At 46.7% G+C, this 20984-nt stretch overlaps 1 protein-coding gene across 1 annotated transcript; it reads left to right on the top strand.

Moving 5' to 3' along the window:
- Nucleotides 1-2153: 2153 nt before the first annotated feature.
- On the top strand, nucleotides 2154-12105 carry LOC100542406 (keratin, type I cytoskeletal 23). Its single transcript, XM_003213109.5, has 8 exons — nucleotides 2154-2815; nucleotides 6106-6188; nucleotides 7532-7688; nucleotides 9221-9382; nucleotides 9474-9599; nucleotides 10083-10303; nucleotides 10971-11002; nucleotides 11615-12105. Exons 1-8 carry the CDS (start codon nucleotides 2402-2404, stop codon nucleotides 11716-11718), a joined length of 1299 nt encoding a protein of 432 aa, XP_003213157.4. The 5' UTR covers nucleotides 2154-2401; the 3' UTR covers nucleotides 11719-12105.
- Nucleotides 12106-20984: the final 8879 nt, after the last annotated feature.

Genomic DNA, 20984 nt, shown 5'->3' with positions numbered 1-20984 from the left:
TGAATTCAACGTGCACAACTTCTGAAATATCAGTGTTGTTATTGCCTCCCATATGGTCAGGTTTCCTACAGCCAAAGCATACCCTGAGCACACACACAGCCTCACAATTTGGGAAAAAATAACATTAATTCTCAAGGACACCCATCTCTGCCAGCAGCCATGAATTTCTACTGGACGATATGATGGCATTAATTGCTGCTGATAGTGGATACATGACCAGGGCATAACAGCTCTATTCCACTAGCATCTTGCCCAGCAGTAATAGCGCTTGACCAAGAAGTGAGCAACTTGGATCTTATCAAAGTGAGCATTAAACGGTCACGTCCTCAGTCAGTGTAAATGTCACAGCTCTGGTTTACACTCTGTCACACGTTATTCACCTCCACATCGCTGCTGCCGGAGCGCTCAGCGCCCAACGGGGCGATGGCCGCAGCAGCGCCCAGCAGCACCGCACGCAGCTCCGGGAGCCCCGCAGCGCTCAGCCCCTGGTGCCACCTGCTGACGGCTCGCATTTTCCTACTCTGAGCGTTGCTTTCATTCCGTACCGCCTGGATCGCACAGCTGGCTGAAAACATAAACATAAAAGACAGCCGCAGAACTGTGCCGGGTTTTGAACGAAGATTTTTGTCTTTTCCATAGATCCTTCACGTGTGTGCGTGGGGAAAACCGTGTGATATCTTTTCCAATTTAAAAAAGCTCAGTTTCAGAGGAGACATTTCTGTGTGCCGGCACCTGGCTTTGTTGCCGGCCGTGGGAGGCTCTGAGCCACGGGCGTGCTGCAGGATCCTGCCAGCCCACACCTCTCCATGACTCTATGTATGAACTTATTTTCCAACATCGTATTTCACAGACCACTATCTTGCTGAACTGCCAGACTAGAAAACTCAGTGTGAAATTCAGCTTTGTGGAGATGAACCGACATCACCGGTTCCATCCTACCGTCACGTTTTCTTGCAGTTAGCTCTCCATTTCTGCCCGGCGCTTCAAGCTCCCGTACTCTCAAGCTGCAGTGCTGACAGTGAGCCGTATGTTCCAACAGCAGAAGACAGCTGCAGCGGTTACGAGAATATTCTTAGCGTTTCTACACCACCGAGTGTGTGAGAATTAGCGAAGAACGCGGAGCGTCGGCAGCGAGGCGCAAAGCAGCCACGAGGCGGAGCCCGATCCCCGCGCAGCCCCGGCTCCTCTGCCCCGCGGTGCTGGGCGAAGCGCGGCGCTTCTTCGGTGCTGCCGAATTTCAGTTTAAATAAACACTGAAAAAAAGAAAAAGGATTCCGCAGGCTTCTCCCAGGGCGGTATAACTCCGTAGCATCTCCCCAGCCGAGCCCTCCGGAATGCGGTCACAGATCCCCCGCTGCTCTCCGGCCGCCCCTGCACCGCACCGCGGCCGCTCGCTTTGTGACCCGCGGAGCGGCGAGGAAACTCAGCGCCCGCCGCTGCTGCCGGGTGCGGGACGGGGCGGCACGGCAGGGGCTGCGCTGATCCGTTCTGCTTTTGACTTACGCAGCTTCAGAGGGGACCTGGAACTTCTGAGAGAGACGATTTCTGCGCAGCTGCCAGCTCAATTTGCACCATTGGTAGCTTCAGTTTTTGGAGTGTCATAACAAACCTCGGAATATTTTCTACAGCTATAATATTTTTATAGTATTCACACTGGCAACGGCAATAAATTCCCGCTTTATTATCTTTATATTTCAACAAGACGGCAGAAATTGAAATATGATCGCACATCGAATCATGAATAAAACGAGTAGGAAAGATTGCAAAGGATGCAATGCTGGTGCTTGTCGGTGGGAAACGGGCGGCCGAAGGGAACAGCGGCAGCTGGGGGATGGAGCCGGGTGAGCTGCGCTGAAGCCTCACGCGGGCTGGAGCGGCTGGGTGCCGCAGGACGGCGGTGCTGCAGGACTCCGAGTGCCGCAGCTCGGAGGCTGAGAATTCCGGCAGCAGAAAAGCGGCCCGGCAGAGCAGCCCCTGCCCTCAGCCTCCCTGCGCTCTGTGACGGATGACGACCTCCCCCTCCGAACACGAGAATACGATGCATTCACTGCTGGGTTTTAGTCAACAGTCCGAGGCAGAGCTGATCCGGTTCCACACCTACTGCTTTTAGCCACACCTCGCAATTATAATATGAAAAGCGAAGAAAAAAAAAAGAAAGAAAACAAGCAAAAGGAATCTGGTATGTGGCTGTGATTCCAAATAATAACAACAGTGTGTGCAGGCTCATAAATGCTTCAGAATTGACCAAGAGGAAGCACGTTTCATGATGACACAATCTTGCTGTAGTCATTCAGCGAAGGGAACTCCCACAGGAGAAGGCATAAAGCCGCTCAGGGAAGGCTAAGGAGCTGCTCAGTGCGAGTCAGTCAAACATTGGGTGAGATCCGTAACGGAGCCGAACATGAGTACCAGCCAAGGCCCTTTCCAGTTTTATTCTGGGTCCCTCAGGGGTAGTGCAGGGTGTGGTTTGGCCCAGCAAGGAACTTCTTTCCGACCTCCAAGTGCAGACGGTGCCAGCGGCACACACACCTCTTTCCCCCCCGCCAGACCCCTCTGTCTGGCCGCCGGAGGGGGGGCACCCTGGGGATGCTTCGGTGAGCGCCGCTGGGAAAGCATCTTCCTGGGTGGGAATGAGAAACAGACTATGCAAAACCTGAATGACCGTTTGGCTGCCTACCTGGACAAGGTCTGCTCCTTAGAAGCAGCCAACGCTCAGCTCGAAAGCTGCATCCTAGAGTGGCACAGGACAAAATCCCATGGAAAGAGGCATGACTTCAACCAGTACGAGCAAAACGTCACTGACATGCAAAGACAGGTAAGTCAGAGCTATAAGCAGCTATGCGTTCTGTGCTCCTCTAAGGGATCTGGCTCCTCATTTATGCTGATGGCTTTCCTTTAAAGAAAATTAAGAATAACATTCTAAATGCTAGAAATACAAATGAAAGTGGTTACAGGAGCTGGGCACGAACGTTTCTTCCACAAGGAGGAAAGTGGGGAATAAGAAAGGCTGGAAGGGAAACGAGGGGCCCCCGTGCAGGCTGATAGCATGAAGGTGCTCGAATGCTGCCAGGTGCTCATTGCTGTACATGAAACTGTGGTTTGAGAACCACGTCTGGCAGAATATGATCCTCTGACTGCACATGTAGGCAAGCAAATTAAAAAGCAGGCAGCCTGAAGTGAGTGCCTGCTTCCATGCGTGCCGTCCTCAGACGTAGTTCTGCTGCCTTTCATTTCTTTGATTCCTGTGGCAGCAGACAATGAAACTGCAGGACTTTTGGGTCCAATGAGCTTATGTAATCAGATGGAAAAATACTTCATTGTAATTAAGGAAATAGCAGTGACAAATTCCTTGTGGATGTTTTCACTATAATTAAAAGAAGAAATTCTGGTTCTTGCCAGTTGTTAATATTAATGTTCAACAGTAACTCTTTCAGCCTCCCAAACTCACGTGTCTTCAAATTTAACCATAATATTAATCTGTATTCGTAATGAACGCACTTAGCACTGTAACCATCTCTGTGACTAATCACCATAATTAACTGCACCGCCACACAGGGCAAAAAGCAGAGCTATTCCACCTGCGATGCTGCTGGTTTTGCCCACTTTTTGCAGTCTGCTCACTTTGCATTCTCACGACCCCAAGAAATGTTTTCCCAGGGGCCCTGGGAGCACAGCAGTCCCACAGCCCTGCGGATGGAGCTCAGGGCTTCAGCAAAGCTGTGCTCGCTGTTATGCATTGCCTGCAGGCAGAAGGTGAGGTGCTCCGACCACAGGCAATGTGTAAGAGAGCCAGGATTGCCATCACCTATTTCAGTTTTCAGGATGAAGGAAGGCCATCAGCCTCCAAACCTGTCACCTAAGTGCTCTTTTTTAACTGCTCCAGAGATGAATACTTATTCATCAGGAATATAAATGCTTTCATATAGATTTATTGAAAAGGCTTAGAAAGATGATATGACTGAAAGCTCCCTGCTGACTGTGGCAAAGCCCTCACTCCCAAACGGGCTGCACCCAAAGCGTTATTTCTGATGCACTACAGCGTGCTGTCAGCCTGATGGCCCCGGTGCCGGGCAGGCAGTGCTGGTAAAGGATCATTTACAAGTGACAATTCAGTGGTTTAACACAGGATTTTCACTTTCTCCATCAATTATTGCAGTTACCGTCATGCCAGCAAAATGAGTGAAAATTTAACATTTAATCATTAATCATCATTAAATTAATTACCCATGAATTAAAATGGTGAGATGAATTCAGCACCTAAAACGATTTTTAGACACAATTTAGGAACTTCCATCCAATAACCCAGAAAGTCCATGACGCAGAGGCTACCTGAGCTTGGAGGCACGGCCACCTGGTCCCACGCACTGCACCGCGCTGTGCCCGCAGCTGAGGACAAACGTCCAGAGGAGCAGCGAGCTGCTCGCTCAGCCCTGCTCCATACAAAGAGAAGTAGCACTGTTTGTCATTTGTGCGAGCACCAGAACATTCTTTGTTCATATCCAGGCTCCTGGTGCTGCCGAATAACCAAACTGGTTTGCAGAGCACGCGGGGAGACAGGATCTGCACTGCTGACCAGAAGACACACAGAGGAACGAGTGCAGAGAGCCTTGCTGGGCAAACCCAGGGATGTCAGCCGCCCGCCCCTCTCTGCCTTCCCCACCTCTTCAGCCCTCCGACAGCTGTCTGTCCTTCTGCCACTGCAGTGCCTGCAGGACGGCTGCCCCACGCAGGGCACAGCAGGACGATCCCTTCCCTTGGCAGCCAGGAGTGCAGCTGTATGCGTTGCTGTGACGCATCCGTATGAAATGGCACGAAGTGAAAGAACCCAAGCAGTGCTCTCTCATGGTTCCTTGGTTATTTCCTCCCGCAGCAAAGTGCAGCCTTCTCTAAGGATGAGTTCAACAATTGCCTCTTCTCTGACAACACATTCCAGGCAGTGACACACTTGGGGGACTCAGACTTCTCCAGTCCCCGTGCTGCCGTCCCAGGGCCGTGCCTGCGCTGTGCTGCTCATTGCTCAGGAATGCACAGCCTGTTCTGTTCCAGAGATTAGTTAAAACTCCACCTGTGCGTTCAGATTTTCACTACAGAAGGTAAACTTTTGACACTTGAGGACAGTTTTCCCACTTCCTGCTGTCCCTGTGATTCACGGGGTGTGGGAAGTGCTGCTCACAGGTGTTGGGAGCTCTGATCGGAGAATGGCTCCTCTGTGGCCTCGTTTGGTACGGCACTGAGCGAGGGCAGCTGCAACCACACTTCTCTTTCTTATTTGTTAGAAAAGGCCACGATGCCCCACAATTACTGCTGCTAATTATGTGCGTGGTGCTAGAGTACTTCCAAAGATTTAGAGTGCGATCCTGCACTTTCCATGCTTGGATTAATCGTTCAAAGCCACCTTATGAGCACACTGCATGAATGACACGGTGCACTTTCTCCTTCCCATTTTAGGGCAAGCTTCAACATTTGAAAGCAAAAAATATGAATTAATCACTGCACGCTGCTAGAGTTTCAGTATATTTACAGTGAATGATGGGATGGGTTACGACAGCCAGTGTTAACCTCGAATGGGCGTCTGCACAGCTCCAGACACACCGACACAGGGAGCGCTGCTCAGGAGCTGCTGCTGCCATCATCACTGCAGCTCTGCATTCAACAAAGTCGTTATGCAAATGCATATTTTTTTGCATGCGATTAATTCCAGCATTTTAATTGTGCACAGAGAGAATGAAATCTTTCTTACTGAAATTTGCCCTAAAGATGACCAAAGCTGCTTTTCCAACTGTGCTGAACAGAATCAAAATCAGTTCACAAAAAAAAGAGGGAGACAGAGATCGTTGTTCTGTGTTGTTCTCCATGAGATTTCTGTGTGATTATCCATATCTTCTACCTGGCCAGGAACAAAACATTCCCTCGTGTTTCATATCCAGGAAAGTAAAGCAAATAAAAAATGGAGATAATAGACAGAAATTGTGGAAATACGTAAATGAATCAAGAAACTAAACTTCTATTCATTTGTTCTCCTGACCCTGGGACTTCTGTTCATACGTTTGATACAAGCAGGGGGCATCCATAAGGAAGCACACACAGTTACTTGCTGTTTTGCAGATTGAGGATGGGAAGATCACCAACGCCAGCATCCTCCTGCAGATCGACAACGCTAACATGGCGTCCGAAGACTTCAGGCTCAAGTAAGAACTTCTTTTGTTTCCTCCTTCAGTTTGACAGAGGATTAAGCTGGGCATTTCCTCCTGACAATCCAGCAGAACATTGACTTGATGGCAGATTTCTGGTGACAGCAGATAAATGGAACCAATGCAGAACAAAAGTAGGTTTAAAAAAAAAGATTAAAAAAGGGTGAAAAACATTCAGATAGCTGAACTCGAGTCACCCTGTTTATGATACTTTGTTCAGTTCCTGAAGAGCAGGTTTTACAGCAGACACTTGATACTGGTGACAAGTGGTATTTACACTGTCATCTGAGAGCACCAATTAACTCTTCTCTGCACCATACGCTTCCTTAATCCAGCCCAAATCTACTTCCTGCAGTTATCACCTCTCCCACCCAGCTCTGCAAGAAAGACCTGTCCTTCAGCATCCTCTGCCTTGGATTCTCTGTCCTTCAGCATCCTCTGCTTTGGACTTCTGTCCTTCAGCATCCTCTGCCTTGGATCCTCTGTCCTTCAGCATCCTCTGCTTTGGATTTCTGTCCTTCAGCATCCTCTGCCTTGGATCCTCTGTCCTTCAGCATCCTCTGCCTTGGATTCTCTGTCCTTCAGCATCCTCTGCTTTGGATTTCTGTCCTTCAGCATCCTCTGCTTCGTGTTCTTACTTCTGTCACAGCCATAGGGCCAACACTTCCCAGGCTCTCAGTGCACTTTGCTTGATCAGTACACTGCTGAAAGAGTTCTCAGACCATCTAAAAAGCCAAAATGCTTGGACTGAGAGTTTCCAGGCAGAGCTTCAGGCACAGGGAAGGAGTTCACATTTCTGTTAATCAGACTTCTTGGGAATCATGCAGATATCTGGTCTTTTAGCAGATGATGATCAGCTATTTACACATCTCAGCTCTTGGTAATGCTGTAACAACACAAAGACTCAGCACACTGCATGCCTTAGGTCGCCTTGCTTCTCTTTATCATTCAGTAGTGTCATGAAAAGGCAACAGTGGTACTGCATTGAGAGGCTGGAATGAATAGAGTGAGTCTGAGGGCCGACTGTACAAACACCAGCACAGCCCACACAAAGGGGAGGAAAGGGACGGATTTGGAGGAGCAGAAGTGCTCCAGGTGCCCAAGGGAAGATATAGCAGAGTCCTTCCTGGTTTCCTAAGGATGCCAAACTGTGAGGGGTCAGAGCGCGATGATAATAACTGCCTTCCTTCCTGTTCTCTGATGGACTGAAAACTGACCATCTAAAAAAAAACCACAGAAAGCAACGGTTGCAAATACAGTTTCTTTGCTACTACTTGTATGAGAGGCTAGAAGCAGTTTGTTCTCAGTGAGCAGGCTTTGCCTTCTTTCTCCTGACCAAGGTATGAAGCAGAGAAGACTCGGAGGCAGGGGGTGCAGTGCGACGTTGAGAACCTGCGTAAGGAACTCGATGGCCTGACCATCATTACAACAGATCTGGAACTGGAAATTGAAGGCTTGAGGGAAGAACACATCCTCAGGAGGAAAGACCATGAGGAGGTAAAAAAGTTATGCTATCACACAAATCTGTGCTACCATGTAATTAACTTGGAGTAAGATCCATAATCTATAAATGGGATTGATGATTCAGGTCCCAGCTACGTTTTAAAGAACCCAATGAGAGTCAGATGAAGCATAAAGCTTATGTACAACCTCAGTAAGGATAGCAGCTTGCTGTGTTTTCTCCCAGGCTCTTTTCTAGTCACCTACTCATTCGTCACACTCAGCTAACAACTTACATGTTTGACATAAATGTTCTCAGAAGTCCTTACATAGACACACGGAGGGATGTTGTACTCAGGAAACGCTACTGGTTGCTGTTCGGTTTGACTGGTCACCAAATTTCCCCTCAACTCTGCATACATCACTGCACAGAATCACAGAATCAGAGATTGAGGTTGGAAGGGACCCCTCGAGGTCACCTTGTCCCCTCCTGCTCCATCAGGCTGACATGAAGTAAGCAGCTGCTGAATTCTCAGAGGATCAAAACTGAACACAGTGGTTAATGGAGACAAGTAAGACTGCTTATTCTTGCAAAATTCTAAGCACAATTAAATAGATAATAATCCGTGTCAGAAAAAATAGCGCTGCTCTGACTTCTTTCAGAGCTACACCACAATAATATCTGTTATTCCCCCTTATATAAAACCACTGTGCGTCAACATGCTGCTTTCATTTTGCTTGAGCTAATGTTGTTTTCAGTTATTACCTAATGCAGAGCCAAACATCCTACTCAGTATCTGTGGATTGCTACAAAGGAGAGAACAAACACGAGGTTGCACAGCAGTAGGTGCAGCTTTCCTTGGCTGGTTCCCTCATAGCATAAACTGACATAAACTGTACCAGATCAGTTCTTGGAATCGAGACAACCAACAGAGCCATGGCTGTGTCCAGCTGATCTGCATTTCAGAGGCTGTGATGTCATGCCTGCAATGCTGCTTTGCCTGGGCGCTTCAGAAAATGGTACCTAGCACCTAGGATTGTGCTACAGCACAGGAATGTTACCACACCTGCTCGACTTGTCCTGTAATTATGTTGTTTACAGAGTAATTATATGTTTTAATCCAATTACTCCTTTAACAATTACACAGAACTTTTATATTACTATCCTGTAAACTTAGTTATAGTTCCATAAATATTAACGCGCCGGGTAAGAAATATGAAATTACTGTTAGATTTTCATGAAAGGTTTTATGTTCTTAACAGACAAGTAAACTAAAAATGTTACTGCTTCAGTGCATACATCTTCCAGAAGCTTTACTTGACAAGACCTTCCGAGACGGTCTTCTATTGATTTCTCTCACACAGCTCTGCCATGGCAGCAGCTATCGTCATGCTTTAAGTCACGTCACAGCACTGTCCACGTAAACCTCCCAGACGGTGAATGTAGGTACCAGTTAACCTTACTGCAGTGAAAAGGAGCGTCTGGGGCACTCTGGGAGGACGGAACTGAAGATGAGACAAGTATAGCTATGGAAACTGTTCCCCTTTTCATGATCAAATCTCCTTGTTTCCTCTGCCTGTACCAATAGGACATGGAAGCAAATCGCTCATCGCAGGACTTCAAAGTCAATGTGAAAGTAAACGCACCGCCTCCTGAAGACCTGGCCAAGATTCTAGCAGAAATAAGGGAAGATTATGAAGCCATAATAGAAAAGAATCGTCAAAGCCTTGACAGTTGGTACAAAGAACTGGTAACAGCTCTTTCCTGCTTATTTCAAAGACCCCCATTGCTGCACTGACTGAGCAGAACCACTGAGCTTTTCTCCTGCCTTTGCTCCGCAGAGCACAGCTGTGTCCCTGGCAGCAGCCCCTAATCCAGAACAGATACAGAGCAGTGAGAACGAGATCAAGGATCTAACACGGACCTTACAGTCCCTGGACATCGAGCTGCAGGCGCAGCTGAGTAAGGTATCTATGGCAGACATCTCTGGCTGCCCACTGTTGCATCATAAATTCTTAGGAACCGTCTTGGACCAATTCTCTGCTTAAATTATGCCGAGTGTAATTTTGTTGCAGTTATTAAAGTGAAATTGAAATTTGGGCCATGCTTTGTCAGAATATGCAAAATAGATTCAGCAACCATCAGCAGGGTGTGAAAAATGTATTTTTCCTTACACCTTACAAACCAACAAAATATGGGGAGAAGAGAAAAAAAACACAGGAGCACGGTTTTGAGCATAAGGAATATGGCAGGGCTCAATTACTCATTTTGTGCCGTTCATTATGCACACATAACGCTATCTTCACATGAATAATGATTCAAGTGCACGTGTTTGAATGACCCCAGTCTAACTTCTGTAATCTTCTGATCAGAGGTCAAATTTGCTGACATTTCTGTATTGTATACTACATCCATCATAACCATAGAATTGCTAATATCTGTTCTGTCAGAAACACATGCTGGAAGACACCTTGGCTGACACTCGCAATCACTACGCTGTCGCACTTCAAAACATGCAGCAGATCATCTCCAAATGTGAGGAAGAGTTAGGCCAGCTTCGCCATGACATCAGGCAGCAACACAACCAATACAGGGTTCTGCTCGGGATTAAAACACGCCTGGAGAAGGAAATCTCCACTTACCGCCTGCTGCTGGAAGGGAATGTGGGCAGGTAAGGCAAAGCTGCCCCGACTGGAACAGATGAGAAGAGAGTTCCAACGTTCAGCTTATTTGTTTGTTTGTTTACACTCAGTCAAAGCTTGTGAGTTCCATGCTACAGAGGGGGTGATGTTTTAATTTGATGGATTGTAATACAAAGCTTGAGCCCCTTGGTATGCAGAGAAACATGTATCCATGTTTGGATTATCTAAATTAATATAACAATATATATATTTTTAAATGATTTTTAGATTCTAGGTCAAGGAGAAGCGTGGAGACAAGTGCAGATGTGTGGGTCAGCCATGTGTAGCCACAAACACCAGCAATCAAAACCTCCCGTGTGTCCCCCTGCTGAGGTGCTGCTGTCTTTCCCCATCCGTGTCTTGTCTGAATCTACATCCAGAAAGGGCTGCACCACTCTGTCCTTTGTTCTCCCATCTTATGGACAGAGAACGTCTCATTTATGCCAAATCAGAACAGGGAAGATGTAATCTTTATCAGTATCTCCAGCAAGCAGTGCAGGACAGGTGGCTCCAGGTTATTTATCACAGCCCAAACTGGGGCTTTTCTCATCTCATCTCATACCTGTAGGAGGTCTTAGAATCAGTGAGAAGAAGGGAAGAATAACTCCTTAAAATCAGTATATTCATTATTTTGTCTCTGTTTCATCATCTTTACAGGATAACAAGAACATGTGAATCAAAAGCTGAAGGTAAAAGTCCTTTATTTTGTTCTCTGCAGTGACTTCTAATCTCGTCATTTCCTATCAAACTTGACTCCACATCATTCTCACTTTACATGACAGAGCTACGGAAGAGTAGCACTGCAGTCAGCTCCTCATGCAGGCCATATTTGAGAATAATTTCTGTGATTCATCAGGCTTGTGAAGGACTGCACTTCACAGCTGCTCCACAGACAGCCCTGCCTGTGAGACGCGGCCAAAGCTGGGCTCGAGACTAAAGCTTTCATGGCAGATGAGGAGGCATAAAGACTCCATGTGGTGACTAAAACAGTCTGAGAGCATGAGAGCAAACAAAATCTGCATGTCTGGAAACTCCTCTTTTGGTATGAGCATGACCTACGGACATGCAGGTGAATCTGCTCTGAAGTCAGATTTGCATTGGCTGTGATGCAGCTTTGCTGTTCATTTGCCTTGACCTGGACGAGGCCCAGGGTGACTCTGTCAGTAAATTTCACACAGAGCAATAATAAGTATTGACTTAAAGGAAAACACGTAAAGATAAATCAGTTGAGGTAGCTGGTAAATTACTGTAAATGAAGTTTCCCCAAAGTCTGGTATAATTAACCTTTCATTTTCTTCCAGAATATGCTGAACTGACCAATGGAAAGATCAAAGCGATTGTGCAGGACAGCGTGAATGGGCAGCTGATGTCCTCCACCACCAACCTGATCCACCAGCAGGAGTGAAGGAAAACGTTCCGCCAGCTCCTCTGCTCCTGGTGGGCTGCCGTGCTGCTCTGCTGGCTGCTCTGAGCTGCCAGCTGTGTGCTGGTCCTCGTGCTGACACTCCTGCAGCCACTGCAGCCTAACATTGCAAAGTGCCACGCAGAGCTGATGGTGTTAAAGAGCTTTTAGTCATCAAAATGCTGGAGCCAAACTATTCAATCAAGATGACTGTCTGAGCTGGTAATGTATGTATTATGCACGCCTCACTGGGGCACGAATCTCCATCTGTGGTTCATTTACTGCTCTGCAAATTAACTATAATTTAAAGTGAATAATCTCTGACTTCTTCTCCTTGTCTCGTGTCTCGTACCATATACCTCACTGCTGCCAATAAACTCTTCTCCTTTACTCATCCTGGTTATTGGAATTTCTCATTTTGCTTGCTCTTAGATATGCCCTGCCCAGAATGGCAGTGCTACAGAAAGAGGCCAAAGAGCCTCCTCACTGATGGAGCAGCACAAAGCTGGAAGGGTGCAGATACGAGAAGAGGTGGTGCAAGTTACACGTGACAGTTACATGCAAAACTGTCAGATTTTCTTCTATACAGATTCTGGTTGCTGCCATTTAAAGCAGCATTATCAGCAGTGTTGAAAAGAACACTTTGCATCCTCAAAACATTTATTTATTCTTCAGTTTTAGAGAAATTTCCTTCAGTTATCTTTATATATTTTCCTTCCAAGACTATAAGTGATTTCCCTACACTCCCATACATTCTCAGTGACCTATTACTTCAGAACTCCACTTCAGCAATGTGCTTTCTTACTGATGCTCACTGTTTTGTTGGTGGATCCCGTAGTCACGACGGCTGCTGTATGCAGAGCACACCAAGGTGTGTGTGCAGGAAGGCAGAGGCCCGCGCTGCTCAGCCAAACCCAGGCTCCATCCCCTTCCTCAGATCAGCCCAGCCCCAGCTCAGACCCCACCAGCAACATGAAAGTTTCCGGAGATACACAACACTAAAAACTAAGCATGAGAAACAGCAGTGTTACTGGGACAGTAGGCAGCGAAACCCGGGAAGCAGAACTAAGAGAGACAAAGTGGAGCACCGAGAGTGTCTGTGTGGATTTGCATTCCAAAGTCAGCATCTACACATAAAACAGTACGTCCTGGGCAGTCTCATATTCATGAGTGAAATTGTCACAGTACTCTTTCATATCTCCTCATGACGGATTTTCGTGCAGGATTCTTATTACCAGCTTTCCTTTGAAACGTGGCTCACAAAAGAAAATTTCAAAGACGATGCAGATCTAAAATAAACCAAGTCCACCTCTACAACACCACGAGTTCTTACCAGCAAGTTAGGACCAGTCCATGATCCCCCCCCTGCCCCCCTTCCCCAACCCTCCACCCTTGTTGCACAAAGAGATCCCAAAAGCATCGGATGGATTACCTAATGGTTTCTTTAAATTGGGTAAAACTTGTAATACAGGACTGGTAACTCTTGGCTAACTAACAATGTCCTTCCTTACGGCTTACCAGATCCAACAAGCCAGATCTGGTGTTCGTAGCAGCTGGACAAAATGTGCCTGGGTGTTCCTGAACAGTTTCCTGTGTTACTTAAAGCTGTACGTATTCACAAATTCACAAAGCATGTTGGCATTCTTGTGATACAGGTTGTTATCAAAACTCCTAAGCACTCCCTAATTTCTAAACCAAAGGAGAGGATCTGTTTTGCACTAGGTTTGGATTGTGCTAAACTGTGAAGAAAGAAAACCGAATAGCTGTAGAACGAGCAATAGAGAACAAGCCTGCCCTTATTTCACACCATTGCACAGCGCATTGGCTTTGCTGTGCCCAGCATCCCCACGCAGCACTGAGCTGCACTGCTGGAGTCCTGCACTGCATCCAGCCCGGCGCAGCAGCACGGAGAGGTGCAAAGCAGAGCTGCTCCACTCCACTGCTCACAGCTGTCACTGCCTGCAGTGCTCAGACCAGCACAGCTCCTCACCTGACCTCGCTCAGTTCCATCTACCAACGTCATCACACATCCATGGCTCTAATATATCCATGCTGGCTGCTTTTCATAACTGAATTAAACCAATTAGTCCTTAAACATATACATATTAGTTACACTGTGCTCTGTTGCTCAATGAAAGCAGTTATTCTATGGCAAAAAATGCTTATTCCTAGGCATTTCTCCTGACTTCAGAACACGACATGTCACTGGTGATTCCTTTTATTGGAACAGCTAGTGATGCTGTGTCACTGGCCTTACGGTACCCTGTATCTGCAGGTCATTCATTATTACTTCTGAAATGTTGTTCTTTACTCTCCATAACAAATCATGATATTAGCATCCACCACTTCTACACATGGCTAGCACCATATTCTCACAACACACTGAGAGATGAAGTTAGGGAGATAAGGAGTGGGAATCGTACTAGCATTCCCTTTCTTGTTGCTTAAGAAATTGGTAAAGGAGACGACACGACCTGCTGAGGGCTGCAAAGAACATCACCAAGAGAGGCCAGACTGGAGTCCATCACTTCACAGCTCCTACTGCCCTCAATAAGGCACCTTCAGCAGAGCCATGTGCAGGTGCAGCAACCCTCCATCCCACCAGCGCCCCGCACACCATGCTGGGCACTCTGTGCACTCGTGGCAGCAGCCCTGCACAGATCTGCACAGATCTGCTGCTGTGAGCAACACCGACAGCAGTTCTGCTGGTTTTGTAGAATTTGGGAAACTCTAAAAAAGAGATGGGGTTTGTCCTGCTTTCCCTGAGTCTGAGATCAGCGTCTCGAAGGAAAGGAAATCTTCACAGTGTGATACTGTACTGCCTTATAGATGGTGGCATTATTTTATCGTACGACTGTTTGAACACGCTGTGAGCTGGAATTTGTTCCACATTAGTATTAAACGCATACAGAGGTGCTCATTCAGTATCAAAGAAGTGACTGACCCAGGCCCAAAGGAATCTGCAATTTTTCTGATTTGAAAGATCGTAAAAAAGAACAGGCCCAAAATGAAGACATTCTATTTCTCACAGATGGAACAGGAGAGCAGAAAAACCCCAGCAGGACATAATGTCATTTCTAAGGCTGCTGAGTGATGTAACACTACTGCAAACCGACAAGACTGAGGAACTTTCAGGCTATAAAAGGAGGCTGAAACCACCAGCATTCTCAAATCCCCGCTCGTAGTTTCACCTGCCATTTAAGGAAGTCCTGCACCAAATAATCCTCCAACGTATTTATAACAGACTTGAACGCACTCCAGAATGCGTATGAGTCACAGCTCATTTCACTTGTAGAAATGTTAGGACTTATTAAGGTGCATTACAATACACGGCTTTGGTAAGGGAATTGTTGATCCTCTGGAAGAGGTCTGCGATGAGGTAATGCAGTAATGGTTGGTGCCATTAATCACGCATTCTTTCTGGTGCTGTGGCCACACATTGGCAGCTCTCTTTCTTATTTACAAGCAAGAAATTTCTCTGAATGCAAAATTTTTGCTTTGTACCTGCCTCGTTAATACAGATGCAAAATTAAGCTAGTCATTTCAGCAAGAGTAGAAAACAAAATCTAGCATTTACATCACTGCTAAAAGCACTGTTTGCATGCTATTACCGAAGCACAGAGAATAGGTGGAAGAGCCAGTAAAACATTTCACCATGTCCACACCCTGACCTATAAAGGTTGCTGCAGTTCTGCTGGGAGATGCCTGCTCCTGTGTATGAATCATGTGGAAGAGGGAAGAATCTATAAATGGGAAAGCAGATGAAGAATGATGCTCGAGAGGCCTGCACCCCCTGCCCCCCACTGCCCAAACTACTCTGCAATGCATCTGAACTGCTGGCTCCACACGTGTGCTTGGCTTTGAGAAAGCAGGAGGCATCGGGGCCTGTTTTACTGCACACCGCTTCCTCAGAACTCCTGCATCACTACAATTCTGTTTCTTTTCAAGCTGTGTTTTGAAGGTATTTTTATTTGTAGAACTATACTGAAATGACCTTTTTGAGCCGTACACCTAAGGGTTGGCATAAAGGAGCTGCTCCCAGGAGCATCACATTGAACACAACCTCCAATTCCTCACATTTGAGCTCTGGACTGTCCTTATGATAGAAACCTATAGAAACAGTGATGAAGGACCAGACGTGACCTGGTGGTGGGACAGGAGCACTGCTGCTGCTTCCAGACACGTTAAATTGCCTTTTGAGTGTCTGAATATACATCAGAAGCTTAAAGGCATCAAATCACAACATCGGCTGTGGCAAAGACACTTTCAATAACTATCTAGACCGCAGGGGTAAACCTTCTTTGCTTTGCAACATCCTCAGGACAAGCCAAAGGGATTTAATTTGATAGGCTGTCATTAAGCTCTAATGAAAGCAGTGAATATGAGGAATACAATTTAATTAGAGAAAACATAATTAATTTAGAGGAATAATTATTTGAAGCAGACGGGGAAAAGAAGAGGAAAGAAACAAGCTGACAAGTAGCTGACAAACCGTGCAGGACTTCTATGGAACAAAATGTGAAACCTTCAGAGAAAAGTCCGAGCTCCAGCTGAGACCTGCAATGCCCGGATCACACAGACAAGAAACTGCAGCATCAAAGGCTTAAAACAAATAAACAGGAAGGAACTCTTAGCAGTGCAACTACAGAGCAGGGAGCTGAAGTGTTGTAAGAGCCCGGCCAAAAACAGGAATGTTAAAGTTATCAGTGCTGGAAAATCACCACCACCACGTCTGTCCTTCCTTCCTACTGAGGCACAGAGCAGCGTGAAGCTGTCAGTGCTTCATTATCCTGCCACAGAGCAGCTTCAAAGCTCGCACTGAGACATTTTCTGAGCGGTATGTTCCACTGGAATTACACAGCTACTATGTAAAAACACAACAGAATCAAACAAAGCACACAAATAATAGAAAATATATGTATATTTAACGTCTAGAGTTTACTTCTCTCTGAAGATTAAGGTATTTGAGCAGCAGCAATGAAGAAAGGGGCATTAGGTGAATGGATAATGAACTGTCTGTCATTACAGGAGGTTCAGACACAGAAAGTACTCAGAACTGCTTAACAAGCTCACTGCCACAAACACCACTGAGCTCTTTGTAACTACAGCTTGTGGCTGTGAAGATAAATGCTGCTTTACACATCTGGCCACAAGAATTATGCAAACATTTTTTCTTCTGGATATGGGAACAGAAAAGTGGGTAATACGTGACATTTTGTTCTGTAATTGTCACGAAGCACCTTCAGGTTCCAGCACCGGCTCGCTGGTTGCAGCAAGCAGTAGAGACTCGCACAGGCAGCTCCTCTCAGAAGGCCTCTGGTGGCCCCTAGTGACACACAGCTCCATCTGCACGACAGTCCTGCATCAAGGTGAGACTGAGATTCAGCACAGCAGCCGGCCCTGGTAGCTGTGCCTCCCCTGGGACTGCCAAGGTCAGAGAGCCAACAGGAGCTGGGACTGCGTGCGGAACTGCTTGTGCTGGGCGCTGCCAGGACCCCAAGGACTGCTGTTTCATAAGAGCGAGGGAAAAATTCTACATGGACGTCATTGCGTGCAGTGCAGTGTTTGTACCTATCTGTTACAGTGTGCTATCAGTGTGCATTTATTTGCACAGGGCCATGGAAACTGTATTTGCTCCCTGAACGATACACACATGTCGGGAGGAGGTCCTGCACAGTCCGTGATCCTGTGGGCCCTTCCAGCTCAGGGTGTTCTGGCACCCCGCTGCTCTGTATCACAGCTTCCCGTGGCTACTGAGCCGTCCCAGCTTTCTGCTAGCTTTAAGCTGTTTCATAGGACTGCTTACAAACCTCATTTCCACACGCACAGACGTTCAGCAAACAGTGCTACTGCTTGCTCTCACACCAAGGGGAATATTCTGCAGTTTGCTGATCGTCTCCTCCGCTGCCCCTCAGTTCTCAAGGTTCCCACAAGGGAAGAATTCCTACTGGCGGTCTCTTAGATGACATTAAAGCTGACACTTGCGATACTTTCAAGGGGGGAAAAAAAAGAGTGCTCATTTGTGTGGCCTGGAGCTGTTTTCCTTGGCACTGACTTTGGTTCTATTCGAGGACAGTGGTGAAGACAGGACAGGCAGCTCCCAGCTCGGCAGTCAGTGGCTGGGGAAGGATGCATCCAACATGCTGTCCTACTCACCACTGCAAATCTGCAGCACTTCCTCGAGTATTGTACAATTTAACATCATGTTTAAATCTGCCTCCAATCAAAAACTCACTGCAGAAAACAATAAGGTGGAGTGCTTTGACTAGTAGAACATTTTCACTGGACAAAAGCTAGAAAGGAGAGGGAAATGAGGAAAAAAAGACATTGGTGAGGCAGCCACTGTAAGATCTTGCACTGCAGATGTTCAGGGATTAAGGAAGGCAGTTAATTAGTGACCTCATCTGTCCCTCTTCTCCTCTGATTTGGTTGCAGTGCTTTTGTAGCTCAGACAAGCACCCCTCATTTGTCCTGAGAAAAACCCTCTGTTCTCACAGACATCAGCAGGGACAAGAGCCAGAGAGCTCCATCCTTTCTGCCTTCCGTGAACCCAGCCGGGCTGCTCCCACTTAGTGGCTCTCAGATAAAAGAGACCAACACGGAACAGGTCCCGTGCCAGGTGAAAGGAGGAGCTTTTCCTGCAGACTGCAGGGTTGTTGTGCCCTGGGAAATCCTGCTTCCCAAATCGAATGCAGTGAGCCTGGATCACAGTTTGCACAACACAAAATATCTCTGTTTACTGTTTGCATTCTGGGGTGCAGCACTGACAAATGGTGCAAACACTGTTTGCTTTCAGGGTGGAGAACTGTCCTAGGGATCCTTTTTCACTTTTTCTGCTTTCAATCTGCTTTCAGAAGCTGCCATTCCTCGTCCCCACACAGCAGCACAGCGCCCTGAACGCCCGCCCTGCTGCTCTCTTGGTTCTAAACCAGTCCTGTGGCACAAACGAGGCCACGTCTTCTCCCAGGGAGGCTATGAAGAGAAGGGGGGAATTTTTCAAACACAGCAGGATGGATTTTGGCTGGAATACAGCTGAAATACTGAACTCAGAACTCCTCTTCCTTGAATGTACTTCGTACAGCGGAAGCCTTTTCACAGCTGCACTGTAAAAGACATCATGGAACCAAATTCTTATGACACAAAACCCGAACTGAACCCAACCACGGGGGACTAATAAACTGGATTTCACCATTAAAGCGGATCAGCACTAAAGCCTGAACTAAAAAAACCTTTTTAGCTAAACCTTTGATTCAGGCAAAAGGAAAGCCTGTGCTCCAGCCGCAGGCTGCTCAAACCCGGAGCCAAAGCTGGGTGTGTCTTTTTCCTGGAACTCTCCTGCCTGGTTACCTCGGGCTGGTTAGTGACTAACACTAAATGGCATGCGCGCGTTATCAGAACCTTGTATGGGTTATCTTCATAGCCTGGTGTCCGTCACAAAGGTGACAGTCCTCCAGGAAATCAAACAACTTGCTGGCGTTGCTATGAACAGTTATTGTGACTATAAACCTTCAGACTGACATCTGCATACAATCTGGCAAAGCAGGATGTCTACTAAAAACAGGTCGTCGGAGGATACTGTAAGAGATCCAGGCAGTGAAACACACGGCCAGAAGATGTAACTGTAGCAGGATCTTTGCTGTGCTCTTCTCATGGTTTTAAAGATGCAAACTCTGCCCTAATAATGGAAATGATTCCTATTCAGTGCAGATAGAACAGACCCGCCCTGAATGTCTATAGCAACAGGCCAATTGACCTGGCTAGTGTACTTTGACTGGACCTGCCATAAATGTTTTTCAGACACTTATGGTTTTCAGCTACACCCAAAGCTTAAGGTCCAACAACAGTTCAGACAGCTGAATGTACACTTTGCATCTTCATGAAAAGGAGCTCTGCCCTGAACGCTGCTCATTTTGCTTTGGAAGATGCATATTTCCGGAACAGCTGAACTCTGCCTTGCTCCAGCACCAGTCAGCAGACTATTGATAGCACTGTAACTTAACAGAGCAGAACTGGTCCCATAGAATCCCACACTCAGTTCTCAGAACCTGAGATGCTTCCAAGATACAGCGCAGTGCCCCGCAGCTCAGCCTGTCGCCAATTTCCGTGTCCCCAGATTGAAGACCAGTATGTACGGCAGCTCTTTTTCACTAAAATGAACAATACATGTTAACTGTTCTACCTGACAAGCTATACATTATTAATGCACTGAAGTACACTAAATCAATGCCCCAAGGAACTGCACCTGCTTTGTCCTGCTGCACACCTGCTGCCTGCCTTCGTGCAGCACTACTAACTCCCTCAGCTATCAGCTTCTTCACTCACTTTCCACCGTATCTCAGCGTTTCACGTCTCAGAAGTACATATATTGCAGCTGGAGGAACTACTCAAAACACAGCTGCTTGGGTTTCTTTGTGTGCTGAGCAGAGGCAGCTGATTTGCTGTCAGTGGCAGAGCAGCCAGCAGCGGAACCGGCCAGAGGGCACAAGGTGCGGAGCGCATTGCCAGGGCTCTGCTCTGCTTTCCCTTCAGCCACGCGGGAGGCCTTGGAACTATGGAGCACCCAGCTGTGCTGGAAGCTTGATCTCAGCACTATCTGTGGACATCAGCATCTCACATGTAAAACAAAGTGAGCAATCAAGGTGGTTCCGATATCCTCATGGCTTTGCCTACTCACAAAGCAATACACTTTCTGACTCATTTCAACTGAACTGCAGCCCAGCTCAACTTCTAAGGGCTTTCTACCACCAAACAGCATACATTCAATGCAAGCAAACTATGCCAGAAATTTTCACACCAAGGTTACTGTTTTGTGCCCACTATAGAACGAATTAAGGCAGTAGCTACAAATGCCATATTTCTAATCATTTTGAGACTTTTCTACACCATCCTCAGGCCCAGGCGATGGCTCACACAACAGCAATGTGCACTTGATTGAGATATAAATATTTAAAGTCTCCTGTCACACACAGCCAACTCATTTTAATTTCATAACCCGCACACGGGGTTTGTTTGACAATGGCTGTATAGAGATAGGCTGCTATAAATGATTCAGCATCTCGTTTGTGTTTTATCTTTTATTCAAAATAAAAACGAAGAAAACCAAATTTCCTGAGGAGCTTTTTCACAGGCAGATGAAGAGATTAAAAACCCTTTGCACTACAGAGTGCGGGGACAATGTCCTGCAGGTTGTTTGCACTGACACCAATTACAGTATGCGTCAGGAGAGGTGGGGTTTACAACCACCGCGCTTCCTCCTGCAAAGACAATAT

This window comes from Meleagris gallopavo, chromosome 29 (assembly GCF_905368555.1).
Source record: "Meleagris gallopavo chromosome 29, MGAL_WU_HG_1.1, whole genome shotgun sequence".
In the NCBI taxonomy this organism is placed as follows: Eukaryota; Metazoa; Chordata; class Aves; order Galliformes; family Phasianidae; genus Meleagris; species Meleagris gallopavo.
Note: the sequence above shows the minus strand (reverse complement) of the source record. Positions and strands in the feature narration are given on the sequence as shown.

Coding starts and splice junctions, on each gene's coding strand:
- LOC100542406 (XM_003213109.5), top strand. CDS start 2,402: ATGAGTACCAGCCAAGGCCCTTTCCAGTTTTATTCTGGGTCCCTCAGG. Junction 9,600..10,082: donor TGCAGGCGCAGCTGAGTAAG/GTATCTATGGCA, acceptor CTGTTCTGTCAG/AAACACATGCTGGAAGACAC. Junction 11,003..11,614: donor ATGTGAATCAAAAGCTGAAG/GTAAAAGTCCTT, acceptor ATTTTCTTCCAG/AATATGCTGAACTGACCAAT.